Below are 13,464 nucleotides of genomic sequence, written 5' to 3'. Positions count from 1 at the left end.
AATGGGGAGGAGCGGGCTGTCAGCCGCCGCTCGGGACGGACGGGCCGCGGGTGGGGCCTCGCCGCTTGTTGTCGTCCGGTGCCCGAGGAGAGGGTCGGCCGCTCGCTCGCTCGCTCGCCCCGGGGGACTCCCAGGTCTCGCTCAGCCGCTCGCTCCGTCCCGAGCAGTCGGGGACATGTCGAGGTGGGCGGAGGCCCGGTGGGCCGGCGCCAGACGGCGGACGGCGGCCGAGGCACACGCGCCCTCCTCGAGCTTTCCCCGGAGACGCCTCCCTTTACAAACGCCCCGAGCTTGAAGGAGCTGTCACGGCGAGGAGGCCCCGCCGGGACCGAGAGCAGGAAACGCCGGTAAGCCCCTTTCCACCGCCGCCCCCTCTCGTCCCTTCGGAGAACACCCCCCCGCTGACTACATCTCCCAGAGTGCACTGCGGTAGCGCGCAGCGCCCGGGCCGCGCCTGGGCCGCGCGGGGCATGCTGGGAGCTGTAGTCCTTAAGGGAGGGGCGGCCCTCAGCCCGCCGCGCGGGGCATGCCGGGACGGCGCTGCCTTTCCCTGTCACCTTCAGGCCCCACGTTTGTCCCCCTGACCCCCCCCAAAAAAAACCCTTCGGATAAAGCTGCTTTAAATTTAAAAATTAACCCTCTGTAACTTCGGGGGATGTTCTCCACCTGCTTCCACCGTCCTGGTTTGTTGCGTGCTGAATTGGCCCCGGCGTGAGGAAGGAGACGGAGCCGTGGTTTCAAGGCCAGGTATGGCCTACCTTGGTGTTGACCGGCACCGCAGCCGGCAAATCTCTCTGCCCTTGCTTCCACTGGTGCCAAAGCAGGGTTGAACACCCCATTGAACACCTTTTGAACGCAGCTCGGGTTAAGGGTGGTTTTATTCCGCCACCCAAGGTAGCGGCTCCACCTGTGCTGGGGTAAAAAACAAAAAAAACAAAACCAAAAATCCATATCCCGTAAAATTCTCGCTGTGCATGAAGCGATCCGTTGTTTTCCAGCGTCGAAAGCAAGCTGAGCTTTTGCTCATATTAGTCCTTCCCATCTCATCATTGGCAGGTCTTTTGCTCTGGTCTGAAATGGGCTGGCACATCGTTCCAGCTCCCACCCACAGAGCGATTCTTCGGTGGGAAATGGCCACCAGCTCTGGATTTCACGGTGTCTGCATCCCTTCTCTGGCGACAGCAGCTTTACAGAGCACAAGGAGCAGAGCTCACTGCCTTTGTGCAGCTCCTGCTCGCCGTGCAAGCCCTGTAGAACAAGGGGTTGGGCGCCGGGGCAGGTTTCAGTGTCAGAGGGACCTGTCAGCTCAGGGTTTCAGAGCAGCATCTTTGCTTGAGCAGCATGACTCCTCCAGGTTGCTGGTTTATTGCGAACACTCAAGTTGCACGGTGCCTTTTGCATCATTAAAGAGGTGCTGCGGAGTGCTGCCAGCCGGCCTCTGTGCCGGGAGAGGGAGATGTGCTTGTGATGTGAGGATGCTCCAGCAAATGTTTCGCTTTCTGCTCCTGGTCCTTGCGCATTGGCATTTTTTCCCCAGTTTTCCCTTCTCCATCTTCCCAAGTCTGTTCCTGGGCTTGTACCTCTCTCCTTTCAGTCACAGCAAGACAGAAAAGGTCGGGCCGGTGCAGGGGCTGCTGCAGAAAAGCCTGGTTTTCTCTGATGTGGAAGACTGGCCTAGACCAGGGAGCTGACAGGCCAAATATTGGTGCTTTAACAAGCTGAAAGAAACCAGAGACCTGCACAAAAGCATGTCAGAGTGGTGGGAACTTGCTGTTCATCTGTGCCTGGGGGGAACTGCTTTCCCGCTTGGAGGGCTATCGATCCCTACGAGAGCCAATATTTGATGCTGGATGGGGGTTGCGGAGCCATTTTCTGCTCTCTGGGGCGTGGGAAGAGCTGTCTGCTGCTTTTCCAGTCACAGGATGGGGCGGGGGGGGTTTGCCAGCACCGGTTAGCTTGGGCTGTTCTGATCGGCGGCTCGGGGTTGTGGTAAATGCTGAAGCTGCCTCGTAGAGACGGTGTTTACTTTAGCGTCGCTTTGACTTGCACATCATCAGGTTTAGTCATGATGGGTATCGTCACAGTAAGAGTATCCCTGGCCCTGCTGCGGTGTCGGTGCCGCGGTCATGCAGCGGTGTCACCGGCATGCAGTGTCCCCTTCCTGCCTGCAGTCCTAAAACCGAAGGGCTAGGAGTCGTTCCTTCTCCGACCCTGTCGTAGTGGCCAGGACAGGGGGACGCCTATCTTCCCTGGGAGGCCTGGAAGGGGCTGCTGCTTCCCGAAAGCCCTGGCATCGTTTCCCAAGAGCTCTGGCATTGCTTCCCTGCCTGTTTACAGCTTCTCCTGTTACAGACCCGGAGAGGCCCCGGGGAGGGAGCGTGGGCTGGGGCCGGGCCGCCTCCCCAACTTCGCATCCAGCAAGCTGCCCGTCTCTGTCCCTCTGGGGTGACGCTGCCCTGCCTGGAAATAGCAGCCGAAGGCTGCCATCCTCCCCACAACTAGGGGGAACATTAACCAGTTAACCCATCCCGATGTTGGTCCTGCTTGCGGCCGAGTGCCCTGACAGACCATGGAGGTGCAGCTCCCTGAGGGGCTGCCGCGGCCACCCCAGTCCTGCTTCCAGAGACGACCCTGGGGCCTGGCTGGGACGTCCGTGTCACTGCCAACCCATGGCAGAGCAAGTGCCGCATGCTTTTCCCCAGCTTTGAGGGAGAACAGTCCAGCCAAAAAAGGCTGATGACCTTCAGAAGTGAGGAGGGGAGCCTGGGAACTCCCTGGCAGAGCACACTGCTGAAGCGGTGTGTAGCTGCCGGTGTAGGTGATGCGGGCATGACCCCTGATGCACGCTGCGGGTGAACTCGCTCTTACTCATGCAGCCGAAGTCAGGCAGCGGTGCATAGGACAGGACCAGACGGAAGGTGCGGGTGCCGATCTGGGGCTGTTGTCGCTCTTTTGGCTTCTTGACTTTCCCACTGCCCTGCCTCTGCGCTGCCTTCTGAGCGTAGAATCGTTTAGGTTGGAAAAGGCCCTTAAGATCATTGAGTCCAAGGTCCTGACAGGGCTGGCCAAACTGCAGCCCTGCTGGGCGACCTCAGGCTTCTCCCTCCCCAGCTGCAAGGATCTCTCTCTTTGCAGGATACGCACGCTTTGCAGCAGCTGTTGCACAGGGAATCACTCCAGAAGCCGAGACAATGAAGCTGTTGGAGAACTCAAGTTTTGAAGCAATAAACTCCCAGCTGACAGTGGAGACGGGAGATGCTCACATCATCGGCAGGTGAGTACTGGCAGCTGCCTGCTTTCTGTCGGGGAAGCAGGGCTGCTTTCTCAGGCTTTTCCCGAGAACAGTGTCAAAAGTTGTTGCAGTCTGGCAGTATCAGTGATGCATCCTCGATCCTGCCGGAACAGACTGCTGACTTGCTGTGGAGCTTGGCTCCGGAGCAGGAGCTTCTGTGATTTTCCATTGTCATTTCCTTCTGGGGACAGGGAAGGCCAGCTGCGATCCTGTCCAGCGCTCACTGCCAGCATGTTCTGGGCTCAAGACATGCGCTGCTCAGAGTCGAGCGAGCGGGCATGATACTGGTGCTGGGTAACGGAGGAGCCGGAGGAGAGGCCGTGCTCACTAGTGCCCATGGTCTGGTCTCACATCGCTACTCCCACTACAGCCCCCACGCGCTTGCTAACGAGCAGGTCGCTTGCTAACGAGCAGGTCTGTGACTCTGCCCCCTTACCGCTGGGCTGTAGAGCCTGGCCCGCAGCCCAGTCAGGAAGGAGACTGGGGGGCATCCTGTCTCGGGACAAGGACTGTGTGGGGCGTGCTGGGCCCTGAACCGAGGTGTGGGATGCAATGGGACAAGATGCAAGGTGTGAGAGCTCAAAAGTTTGTTACGGACAAAGAGGAGACACATTGTGTGTGTACAAAGCCAACCATCTCTTATTAGTATAATTGAAATTATTCAGTAATCTTCTTATTCAAGTCATTATTAGTCTACATCTAATGATTACAGAGGACAAATGATAATGCAGTATAGAGAAAGCCTCAACAATATTAATAACGCAATTTAATTGCAACACTCACACAAACTCTTTAGTTTCGGTCCTTTTTTCCAGCAGTAATGCTCCCCTCCCACTGCTCTGCCAGCTCTTAAAGTTGGCGGCTTTGTTCTGCCAGGGAGGGTAACGGGTGAGCTGTTGGCATCTGGTCCTTTCCCGGGAAGAAGATGATGTTCACACTGATGATTTCTCCTTCCTCGCTCTAGGATCCACATGGGGTCATTTTTATATGTTCACTAGCACAATTCTACACCTCTGCTCTTTCTTCCTTGGTCTGCAGCTCTGTGTTACAGCTGAATTTACTCCACATGGTGCCTTTTCTCTATGCTAGAAACTATTCTTTTGTCCTCTTTGCTGCCCCTAAAACCAATTTTGTCCCAGTCTGGGTCTCCATTTCTCTAGCTGACCACTGGTGAGCTGTTCCTAGCTTCCTCCGGTGCCAGCCTGTGCCCCATCTCATACCATCCCTGCCTGCACTCCTCCACGCCGCCCCCCACGCCTCCACCTCCCCGGGCTACTGTACCAGGTGCCTGTTCCTCTACGTCCTTACGCTGAGAGCTGTAAATGTCCCATTCTGCACACAGCAGTTGCCCGTCACTGCTGCCTATGATGGTGGTGACTCCTCACGGACCCAGGTTGTGGTAGAAAACTCAGCCACAGGCAATTGGTCATGTAGAGAAACGCTCTCACAGCCAGACCACGTAAAGGAAAGCTGCAGGTGCCTGGGGGAGGCTCAGCCAGAGCAGGCACGGCAAGCCTCTGTCTTGAGGCCTTGCAAACTCAGTACACAGCTCACCAGCAGCGATGATGCTATGTTACAGGGCTGTGTGGTGGTAGAGGTTCTGGGGACTCTCTTGGCTGAGGCTGCTGGTCCTGCAGCTTTCTGGAGGTAAATACAGACCTGGTGAACTTGGTCATTTCTCTTTACTTTGTTTACAAGGGACGCAGCCGCTGAGGTGAGCCAGGAAGGGAGATTGATTCATCTCTGCTGCAGTTGCCACCTCTTTCCCTTGGTCATTTTGGTGCCTTTTCCATGAGATTGCTGCTTAAAACACTGAGCAGCGTCTCCTCCCGAAGCAGAGGACTAGGAACAACCCACACCTGGTGCTGGTGGGTCCAGTGGCTTTGGGGAGCTTCTTCCTGCAGTCCTTGGTCTTCTCCTCTCTGGGGCAGGGCGGTTCCTGCCAACCTCCGAGCGGCCTCCTGGGGAACCCCAGAAAGGAGCGGTGTTGGGACGATTCGAGGAACTTCCTCACTGATCACCGAGCAGCTCGAAAATCTTGAAGGAGCTTTCTGTTTGAATCGTGGGTGTGATGCCTGGGCAGGCGCTTGGCTGCCTGGCAGTCTGTGAGGTTGTCTTGCCCCCCAGCTTCCGTGGGGCCACCACAGGCTGGGATCAAGTAAAGCTGATCATCTTGGGGGGGACCAGAGTGCTTTTCTGTACAGTTCATTCATCAAATCATCAAATCATAGAATGGTTTGGGTTGGAAGGGACCTTCAAAGGTCATCTAGTCCACCCCGCTCTGCAATGAGCAGGGTCATCTTCAACTAGATCAGGTTGCTCAGAGCCCTGGCCAACCTGACCTGGAATGTTTCCAGGGATGGGGCATCTACCACCTCTCTGGGCAACCCAGGCCAGTGTTTCACCACCCTCATTGTAAAAAATTTCTTCCTTATATCTAGTCTGAATCTCCCCTCTTTTAGTTTAAAACCATTACCCCTTGTCCTATCGCTGCAGGCACTACTAAAGAGCCTGTCCCCATCTTTCTTATAAGCTCCCTTTAAGTACTGAAAGGCTGCAATAAGGTCTCCCCGGAGCCTTTTCTTCTCCAGGCTGAACAACCCCAACTCTCAGCCTTTCCTCACAGCAGAGGTGTTCCAGCCCTCAGACCATTTCCATATCCCTCCTCTGGACCCGCTCCAACAGGTCCGTGTCCATCTCATGCTGGGAACCCCAGAGCTGGACGCAGTGCTCCAGGGGGGTCTCACCAGAGAGGAGCAGAGGGGCAGAATCCCCTCCCTTCAACCTGCTGGCCACGCTGCTCTGGATGCAGCCTGGGATACACTTGGCTTTCTGGGCTGCGAGTGCCCATTGCTGGCTCACGTCCAGTTTTTTATCCACAATTGTTCTGTTGGAGCGGGGCAATGGGACCTACCAGTCACTTGGAAGAGCTTTTCGGGTACCTCTGACAGGTTCCTGCTGGCCGTGCGGCATGCATCGACGCTCAGGAGCTGGCAGCCGTCTTGGCTCAGGGCATCAGCGAGAACCCCTTCTGCTGGGCTGGCTGTGAGGGAGTTGGTCCTTCGCCAGCTGTGGACCTATTTTTGGTCCTGGCTGAAGGGATCCTTTTCGGGCTTACCGCTGGCATCGGTTTGGCTTGCTGTGCCGAGACAGGACACCATAGCAGTGAGGCACACTTTCTGCTTCTCTTTTCTGACCTTCCCCTGCTAGCAGCGATGGAGGCTGCACAGGGAGAGCTTGTTGGGATGGCTCTGATGCCCCTGGAAGAGCCATTCAGCTCAGCCAGCCTCTTCTTTGTCTCCTTGGGATAAACATCTATATCTCCATGCATACATACCTACATACATGTGAGGAAATGGGTTTGTGGCAGCTGGTGGCTGGGCTGGCCTCAGTCGTGGTGCTATGTGTCTCCACAGGATCGAGAGCTACTCGTGCAAGATGGCTGGTGATGACAAGCACATGTTCAAGCAGTTCTGCCAGGAGGGCCAGCCGCACGTCCTGGAGGCCCTGTCGCCTCCTCAGACCACGGGGATCAGCCCCAGCAGGTACCATGGGCTGGGGGTAGTTGTCTGCCGTGCTCCGCACCACAGGCAGCAGCAGAGTGTCTGGGGGTGGGTGTTGGGATTCATGGAAGGAAGGACCCTTCGTTGGTGGCTGTCCTCATTTCTGTGGTCATGGGCTGGCTGTTCTGCTTGTTCATAGAATCACAGAATCATTGAGGTTGGAAAAGACCTTTAAGATCATCGAGTCCAACCGTGAACCCAACACTGCCAAGTCCACCACTAAACCGTGTCCCTAGTCACCACGTCTATGCATCTTTTAAATACCTCCCAGGATGGTGACTCCACCACTTCCCTGGGCAGCCTGTTCCAATGCTTGGCAACCCTTTTGGTGAAGAAATTATTCCTAATATCCAATTTAAACCTCCCCTGGCACAACTTGAGGCCATTTACTCTTGTCCTGTTGCTTGTTACTTGGGAGAAGAGACCAACTCCCACCTCGTTACAACCTCCTTTCAGGTATTTGTAGGGAGCGATAAGGTCTCCCCTCAGCCTCCTTTTCTCCAGGCTAAACAACCCCAGTTCCCTCAGCCGCTCCTCATAAGACTTGTGCTCCAGACTCTTCACCAGCTTCATTGCTCTGTTTTGGACATGCTCCAGCACCTCAGTGTCTTTCTTGTAGTGAGGGGCCCAAAACTGAAAGCAGCATTCAAGGTGCGGCCTCACCAGTGCCGAGTACAGGGGGATGATCCCTTCCCTGCTCCTGCTGGCCACACAATTTCTGACACAAGCCAGGATGCTCTTGGCTTTCTTGGCCACCTGGGCACACGGCTGGCTCATATTCAGTGTTGGCCCAGGCTGTGCCGGTGACACTGCTAACCCTGCCATTATGCCTCTCAGGCTCAGTAAAAGTCAGAGTGGTGATGAGGAGGGACCACTGAGTGACAAGTGCAGCCGCAAGACCCTCTTCTACCTGATAGCGACGCTCAACGAGTCCTTCCGCCCAGACTATGACTTCAGCGCTGCCAAGAGCCACGAGTTCAGCCGGGAGCCAAGCCTCAACTGGGTATGTGAGCAAAGCGCCCTGAGGCAGGGCAGGTCCTGCACCCCTGGCTCGGATGGCCTGCCTCTGTCCTGGAAGAGAAGGCAGCTTGGATCTGGTGGGCGAGTCTCCGGTTGTCCGGGGAGCCCCACAGCGCTGCTGTGATCCCGGGTAGCTGTTCCCAGGGCATTCCTTGCTCCTTCCTCCGACAGTGTCAGCCCTAGGATGAGGCAGTCCTCATCCTTCCCAGGAGGGGGTTTGTGGGGTGCCTTTTCCAACAGCCATCCTGGGGTGGTTTCCTTCAGCAGCAGCAGCAGCAGCAGCCTTGCTCTTCGCTCTTCTTTGGCAGCGGCCTCTCTTGAGCGAGGTTTTCCATGCCAGCCTTGGTTAGGCCACTCTTTCTCGGGGCACGTATTTAGAGGAAGGAAGAGTGAGGGAAGCGTCAGTGGCTTGAGTCCTTCCTGCAGAGGACTTCCCAGTCTGCTACCCAGTGCTTTCATCCCTGTGCCCATAGTGCTGGTGGCCAGATGCTGCTTTACCTTGCACTGGACAGAGGGGTGGCTCTGCTGGGCCTCCCAGGTTCTGATCTGAGTGTGCAGGTGCCAGAGCCTCTCTCTGTCTGTCTGTCTGTCTCCTGGCTGTCAGGGTCCAGCAAGGCTGCCCTTGTCAAGGAGGCAGATGGAGCAGGAAGCATCCTCTCTGAGCAGGGAAGTTTGCCCATTTGCAGAGAGCCTTTGAGGAAGCCACACTTTTTGTTGGGAGAGACTTGGGCTGCCTGTGCCCCACAGATCCTCTGATGGGTTTTTCCTCTCCAGTTGTGTTGCTTCCCTGCCGCCTGTCTCCTTGCTTCCACCTCAGGGCCCTGAATCTAGCACAGCAGTGTCTGGCCATCTTGCTTCTCCCCTCCACGGTCCTTGTCAGGCTCCAGCATCTCCTCTCAGTGGAGGAGGGATGGGGAGGATGAGCTGCATGGAGTGTGGGAGGGAGGAGGGCAGGCAGCAGCTCCTCTGCTCCTCTCACGGACCTGTCTCGGTCTCTCTAGGTGGTGAACGCTGTCAACTGCAGCCTCTTCTCTGCCGTTCGGGAAGATTTCAACGCCCTGAAGCCACACCTGTGGGACGCTGTCGACGAGGAGATCTGTCTTTCGGAGTGTGACATCTACAGGTAACGGGGCAAGTGCTCACCCCTGGGCCTAGATCCTCTTCCCTTTCACGCACGCAATGGCCTGCAGAGAAACAGAGTTATTTTTCAATAAAAGGTTATGTTTTGGCACGCTCACCTGCCTGTGTGTGAGGACTTCCCACTGGAGCAGGGCAGGGTGTCTCCTCACCAGAGATCACTGGCTCCCGGCTCCTTGCCCATGGAGGGGGAACCGCTGCTGCCGTCCCCTCCCACGCAGGACTTCCACGCCCTGGAAATCTGCGCCTCAGGCAGCAGCAGCTGCGCTGGCTGGGTCTCACCCTCCTTCCAAAGCCAGCCCAAGGGCACAGGGTGGTTCCTGCCACCCACGCAGCCTGGCTGACTAGTCTGACTAGCCCTGTGCTGCCTGGCTCTGAGGACGCTGACTCACTCCTGCCTGCTCTCTGCCCTCCCCGCCCCCCGAGGCAGCTCTCCCTTGTTCCTTCCTCCGATGTACAGCTGGGCCGAAAACAGGGTTGGCACAGGGAACAGAGTCTGGCATGGTGTTTCTCATGCCTCCACTTGCTGTTGCAGCTACAACCCCGACCTGGATTCAGACCCCTTTGGAGAGGACGGCAGCCTCTGGTCCTTCAACTACTTCTTTTACAACAAGAGGCTGAAGAGGATTGTCTTTTTTACCTGTCGTTCCATCAGGTCAGGCCACATGACATCTCTGAAGTCACCCTAAAAAAGAATCACCTTGCCGCATCCCCGCAGGGGAGGAACCTTTGGCCCTCGCTGGCCCCTCAGCTGGGTGCGGTAGATATGTGCTCGGGAGCTGCCCTCCCGGCACTGCTCCGGCACCATTGCCTGCACGCCAGGTTGGCCAGGGAGAATGGAGCTCAACCAGAGCCCGGTTCCCTCCGTCCTCCCAAGATGCACGTCACCAAAGGACAAGCCGAAGGGAGCCGTGGTCTCCAGGGAAGGGGTGGCCCTTCACCTGGCACCACGCTGCTCTTCACAGGCACGGAGGGGCACATATAGGGGACAGTAACCCCTTGGGGGGCACTGCCCACGGCCAGCCCCTCCTTCCCGTGGGCTCGATTTGGATGCAGAGGAGACTCTTAGCAGGGACATAAGCCCACTGGAGAGAGGAGCGGGATCTCCCCTGCGGACGCACCATCGCAGAGGGGCGCCAGCTGGGCGCTTACATTGTGCTGCCCTTTTTCCTCCAGTGGGTATGCATACACGCGCTCGGAAGCTGGCAATGAGCTGGACATGGATCTTGGTGAAGAGGATGTGGAGGAGAAGAGGGGTGCCGGCGATACCGAGAGCGGCAGCATCGAGGAGGACAGGTGTGTGAACTCGGCACTCCGGCTTGGCCCAGCATGCTGGCTGCAGGCTCCTGCCCGCTCTGAGGGGAGAGGGGCTCCGGCTCCTGCGGGGGGACGAGGGCCCCGGCCTGCTGGGCCTGAAGTTTCTGCTCCGCTGCCTCGGGAGCGTGGCTCGGAGCTCGATGGGGCTGAGCTGCTCTCGCACCGAGCAGCAATGCTGCTCCCTCTGTGCCTCCTCCTGCCTCAGCGTGGCCGCAGAGCAGTAATGCCCGTGTGCTTGGTTACAGGTTGCAAGTTATTTGCATGTGAGTTTGCAGAACCGCTCCGAGGTGCCTGGCAGCCCTGCCGAACCGCCCTTCTGCCTGCGTCCCACAGACGAGGCAGCCCCAAGCTCCCAAACTGCCCCCCACCCAGCAGCTGCGGCATCGCTCTGCCCAACACATACACTGGAGTACCCCAGGCATCTTGGAGCATGACAGACTGAAAGCAGCTGCGGCCTCCTGGCTGAAGACACGTCCCCTCTCTCTGGTGCTGCCGGCCAACCTCCCCTTTCCCCTCGCCCGTGGCTGCTGCAGCGCGGGCTGGGGCTCGCCGGACAGCTGTGTGGGAGCTCCGAGAAGCTTTGCTGCACTTTATCGCTGATCTCATTGGCTGCACTGACCTGCAAACTCCTCGTGGCGCTGAAGCCGGGCTGGATCTCCCTCGAGCACTTTTCTGGACTGGTTGTGACCCAGCAAACGCCGTCCGTCCACAGCACTGGCGGCAGCGGAGGGACGCCTCTGCCCGGCCTCCTCTGGAAGCAGCGTTGCTGAACTCCCCACGAACTGTCCTCAGCTCCTTCCCCAGAGAAGAGTCCATTTGTTTCAAAGAGGTTTGCTTTGCTCTTGCCCTCCCACAGTGGTTTTCTCTAGTGTTTTCGTTTTGTTGGTTGGTTGTTTTATCTTTCCTGGGTCGTGCCAGTGTCCTGCACTGGTCCTGTGCAGAGGGGTCCCACCAAGCAGTCCTGCGGGTGAACGCTGGACTGGGCGCCTCAGCCCTTACCTCCCATGGTTTTATTTGGGGTTTTTTTTAAACCACAGCTGACTTTTGGCAGTCTGGAGGCCAGAGAGGGGCTGGAGCACAGTGGAGCAGCAGCCATGGTGCCAGAGCATGGCTCAGCCCTTGCTGGGGGCTGCGGTGTCTGTTTTTGTGTTGGGGGTGACCTCGGCCCATGGCGGGAGCGGGGTGCTGCCGTTCCCACCCATGCTTTGGTTCAACCGCATCTCCCCCTGTTCTCTCCGTCCCCCTCATCCAGCTGCTGCAGGGGCAAGGTCCCCCTCTCTGCCCAGGCACCCAGACTTTTGGGGGCCAAGATCCCCCCTCCATATCCCGGCATGTGCCAGGTCAGGGCAGGGAGAACTCAGCTGAGCACGCACAAACGAGGGGCAGCGGCTGCCGCAGCATCTAAGCTGCCTCAAAATGCCTCCCACCCCCCACCCCGAAAGGAGCCAGCGTGGTGCAGTGCTGTTGTCACAGGTCCTTGTCCCACCCGGGGCTGCCTGTGCCACCCCTGCCCCTCTGACTGGGGGTCTGTTGGGGGGGGTGTCTCCCTCATCCCTCCCGCTGGGGGCTGAGCTGCTTTTGGAAGAGTCTGGCTGGGGAGGTGGAGCGGATGATGCCCCGAGGCTGGAGACTCCCACTGCTGGGGGGCTTCCCCAAGGGGCTTCCCCATGTCCTTGCCCCACACCCCTGTCCTGTCCTGGGCTTGGTGGGAGGTGGGAGGCTTCACGTGAGGTTGCAGACCCAGCTCCAGGCTCTGGCCAGGTCAGGCAGGGCTTTGGGCTGCGGAGGGAAGGCAGACAGACAGACAGACAGGTATCCGCACTCCTTCCCCCGTTGTGGAGCGTGCAGAGGTGGGCGCCGGCAGCAGCGTGGTGTTACCAATGGCGGCTCTCCCCGGCACCTCTCCCTCCCTGTAACTCCTCAGAAGCTTGTTTTTAAGTTGGAGTTTGTTTCCTCGTTGCTCTTCAGGACAGACCTGAGCCCCGGCCCCCCGCTGCTGCGCGGGGAGGGGTTTGCCTTTGGCTCCCGTTGCGCTGCCCCCTTCTCCCACCATAGCTCGCAGGACCCTCGCACCTCCCTCTGCACCCACCTGGGCTCCCCAGGGCCCCGGCACGGCCTCTGCGGGGTGGGAGCAGGATTTGGCTCCGTCCCATCTCTGCCATCCTTCGCCTCTCTACTAGCGCGCTGCTGTGGCTGCCTGCCCCGTTTGAACCCTGTCAGGGAACTTGGACTTCACGGCATAGCAATGTATCGTTACACCAATAAAGTTTTTCTGTGATTCGCCACCCCTTCTTTCGGGGACCCCGCGTGGGGGGAGCCCATCCCGCTGCGGCCACAGGGGGTGGCATCGGGGCTGCGGGAGGTACCAGGGGGTCACATGGATTGGGCAGGGCAGGGGGTCTCGGTCCTGCCGGGACCCGGGCTCCCCACCCCAGGATGCAGGCGCAGAGCCGGGGCCGTGCTGTGCCCAGCGTCCCCCCGCCACCATGCAGGAGCTGGGGGCTCCCGGGGCTCTCAGTCCCTCCCGGCCCCCCCCCGCCCCCTCTCTGTGGATGCTGCTGCCTTCCTCCTGCAGGTGCTGTGCAGGGAGCGCCTGGAGACCCCCAGGACGTGCCCGAGCCTGTGGCCACTGCTGGCAGCTGCCACCGGAGTGCCACACATCCCATGTCCCCCCAGCCAGCTGCCTGTCCCGGGCACCGCAGCACAGTCACGGTGCTGGAGCCAGGACGGGCTCTGGGACAGCCCGGCTGCCAGCCCTGCCCGGCTCCGTGGCACCGCGGTGCTCCCTGCCTCCATGTGCCTGCTGGCGGGTGCCGGGCATGGGCTGCCTTGTGCCGTGTCACCGTCAGGTCATTCCCCACTCTCCCGGTGTGGTCTCCGGCTCCCGTCTCCACCACAGCTTCTGGTTGTGCCAGTGCTTCTGCGCGGCGCTGGCTGGGCACTGCCGGCTCGCCGTTCTGCATTTAATGAACAGAACCCATGTTGCTTCGTTAATAAAAGTATTAAATACCACAGATCAGACTGGTGGCAGTGGGACCGACAGCATCGTGCTGGTTCCCAAATGCCGCTAGGAAGGCACTGACTAACGAAGATGGCAGTGGAAACGGTGTTTTCTGTCCCCAGGGAGCAGCCGGG

General features: G+C 58.7%; 1 protein-coding gene across 1 annotated transcript; it reads left to right on the top strand.

Annotated features, from left to right (window-relative positions):
• Positions 1 to 45: 45 nt before the first annotated feature.
• MAF1 (MAF1 homolog, negative regulator of RNA polymerase III) lies at positions 46 to 12,607 on the top strand. The gene is made up of 8 exons (XM_075024184.1): positions 46 to 347; positions 3,136 to 3,274; positions 6,709 to 6,837; positions 7,693 to 7,858; positions 8,877 to 8,998; positions 9,548 to 9,667; positions 10,189 to 10,308; positions 10,575 to 12,607. Exons 2-8 carry the CDS (start codon positions 3,192 to 3,194, stop codon positions 10,594 to 10,596), a joined length of 762 nt encoding a protein of 253 aa, XP_074880285.1. The 5' UTR covers positions 46 to 347; positions 3,136 to 3,191; the 3' UTR covers positions 10,597 to 12,607.
• The last annotated feature ends 857 nt before the right edge of the window (positions 12,608 to 13,464 follow it).

Source organism: Buteo buteo, chromosome 3 (genome assembly GCF_964188355.1).
Source record: "Buteo buteo chromosome 3, bButBut1.hap1.1, whole genome shotgun sequence".
Taxonomy (NCBI): Eukaryota; Metazoa; Chordata; class Aves; order Accipitriformes; family Accipitridae; genus Buteo; species Buteo buteo.
Note: the sequence above shows the minus strand (reverse complement) of the source record. Positions and strands in the feature narration are given on the sequence as shown.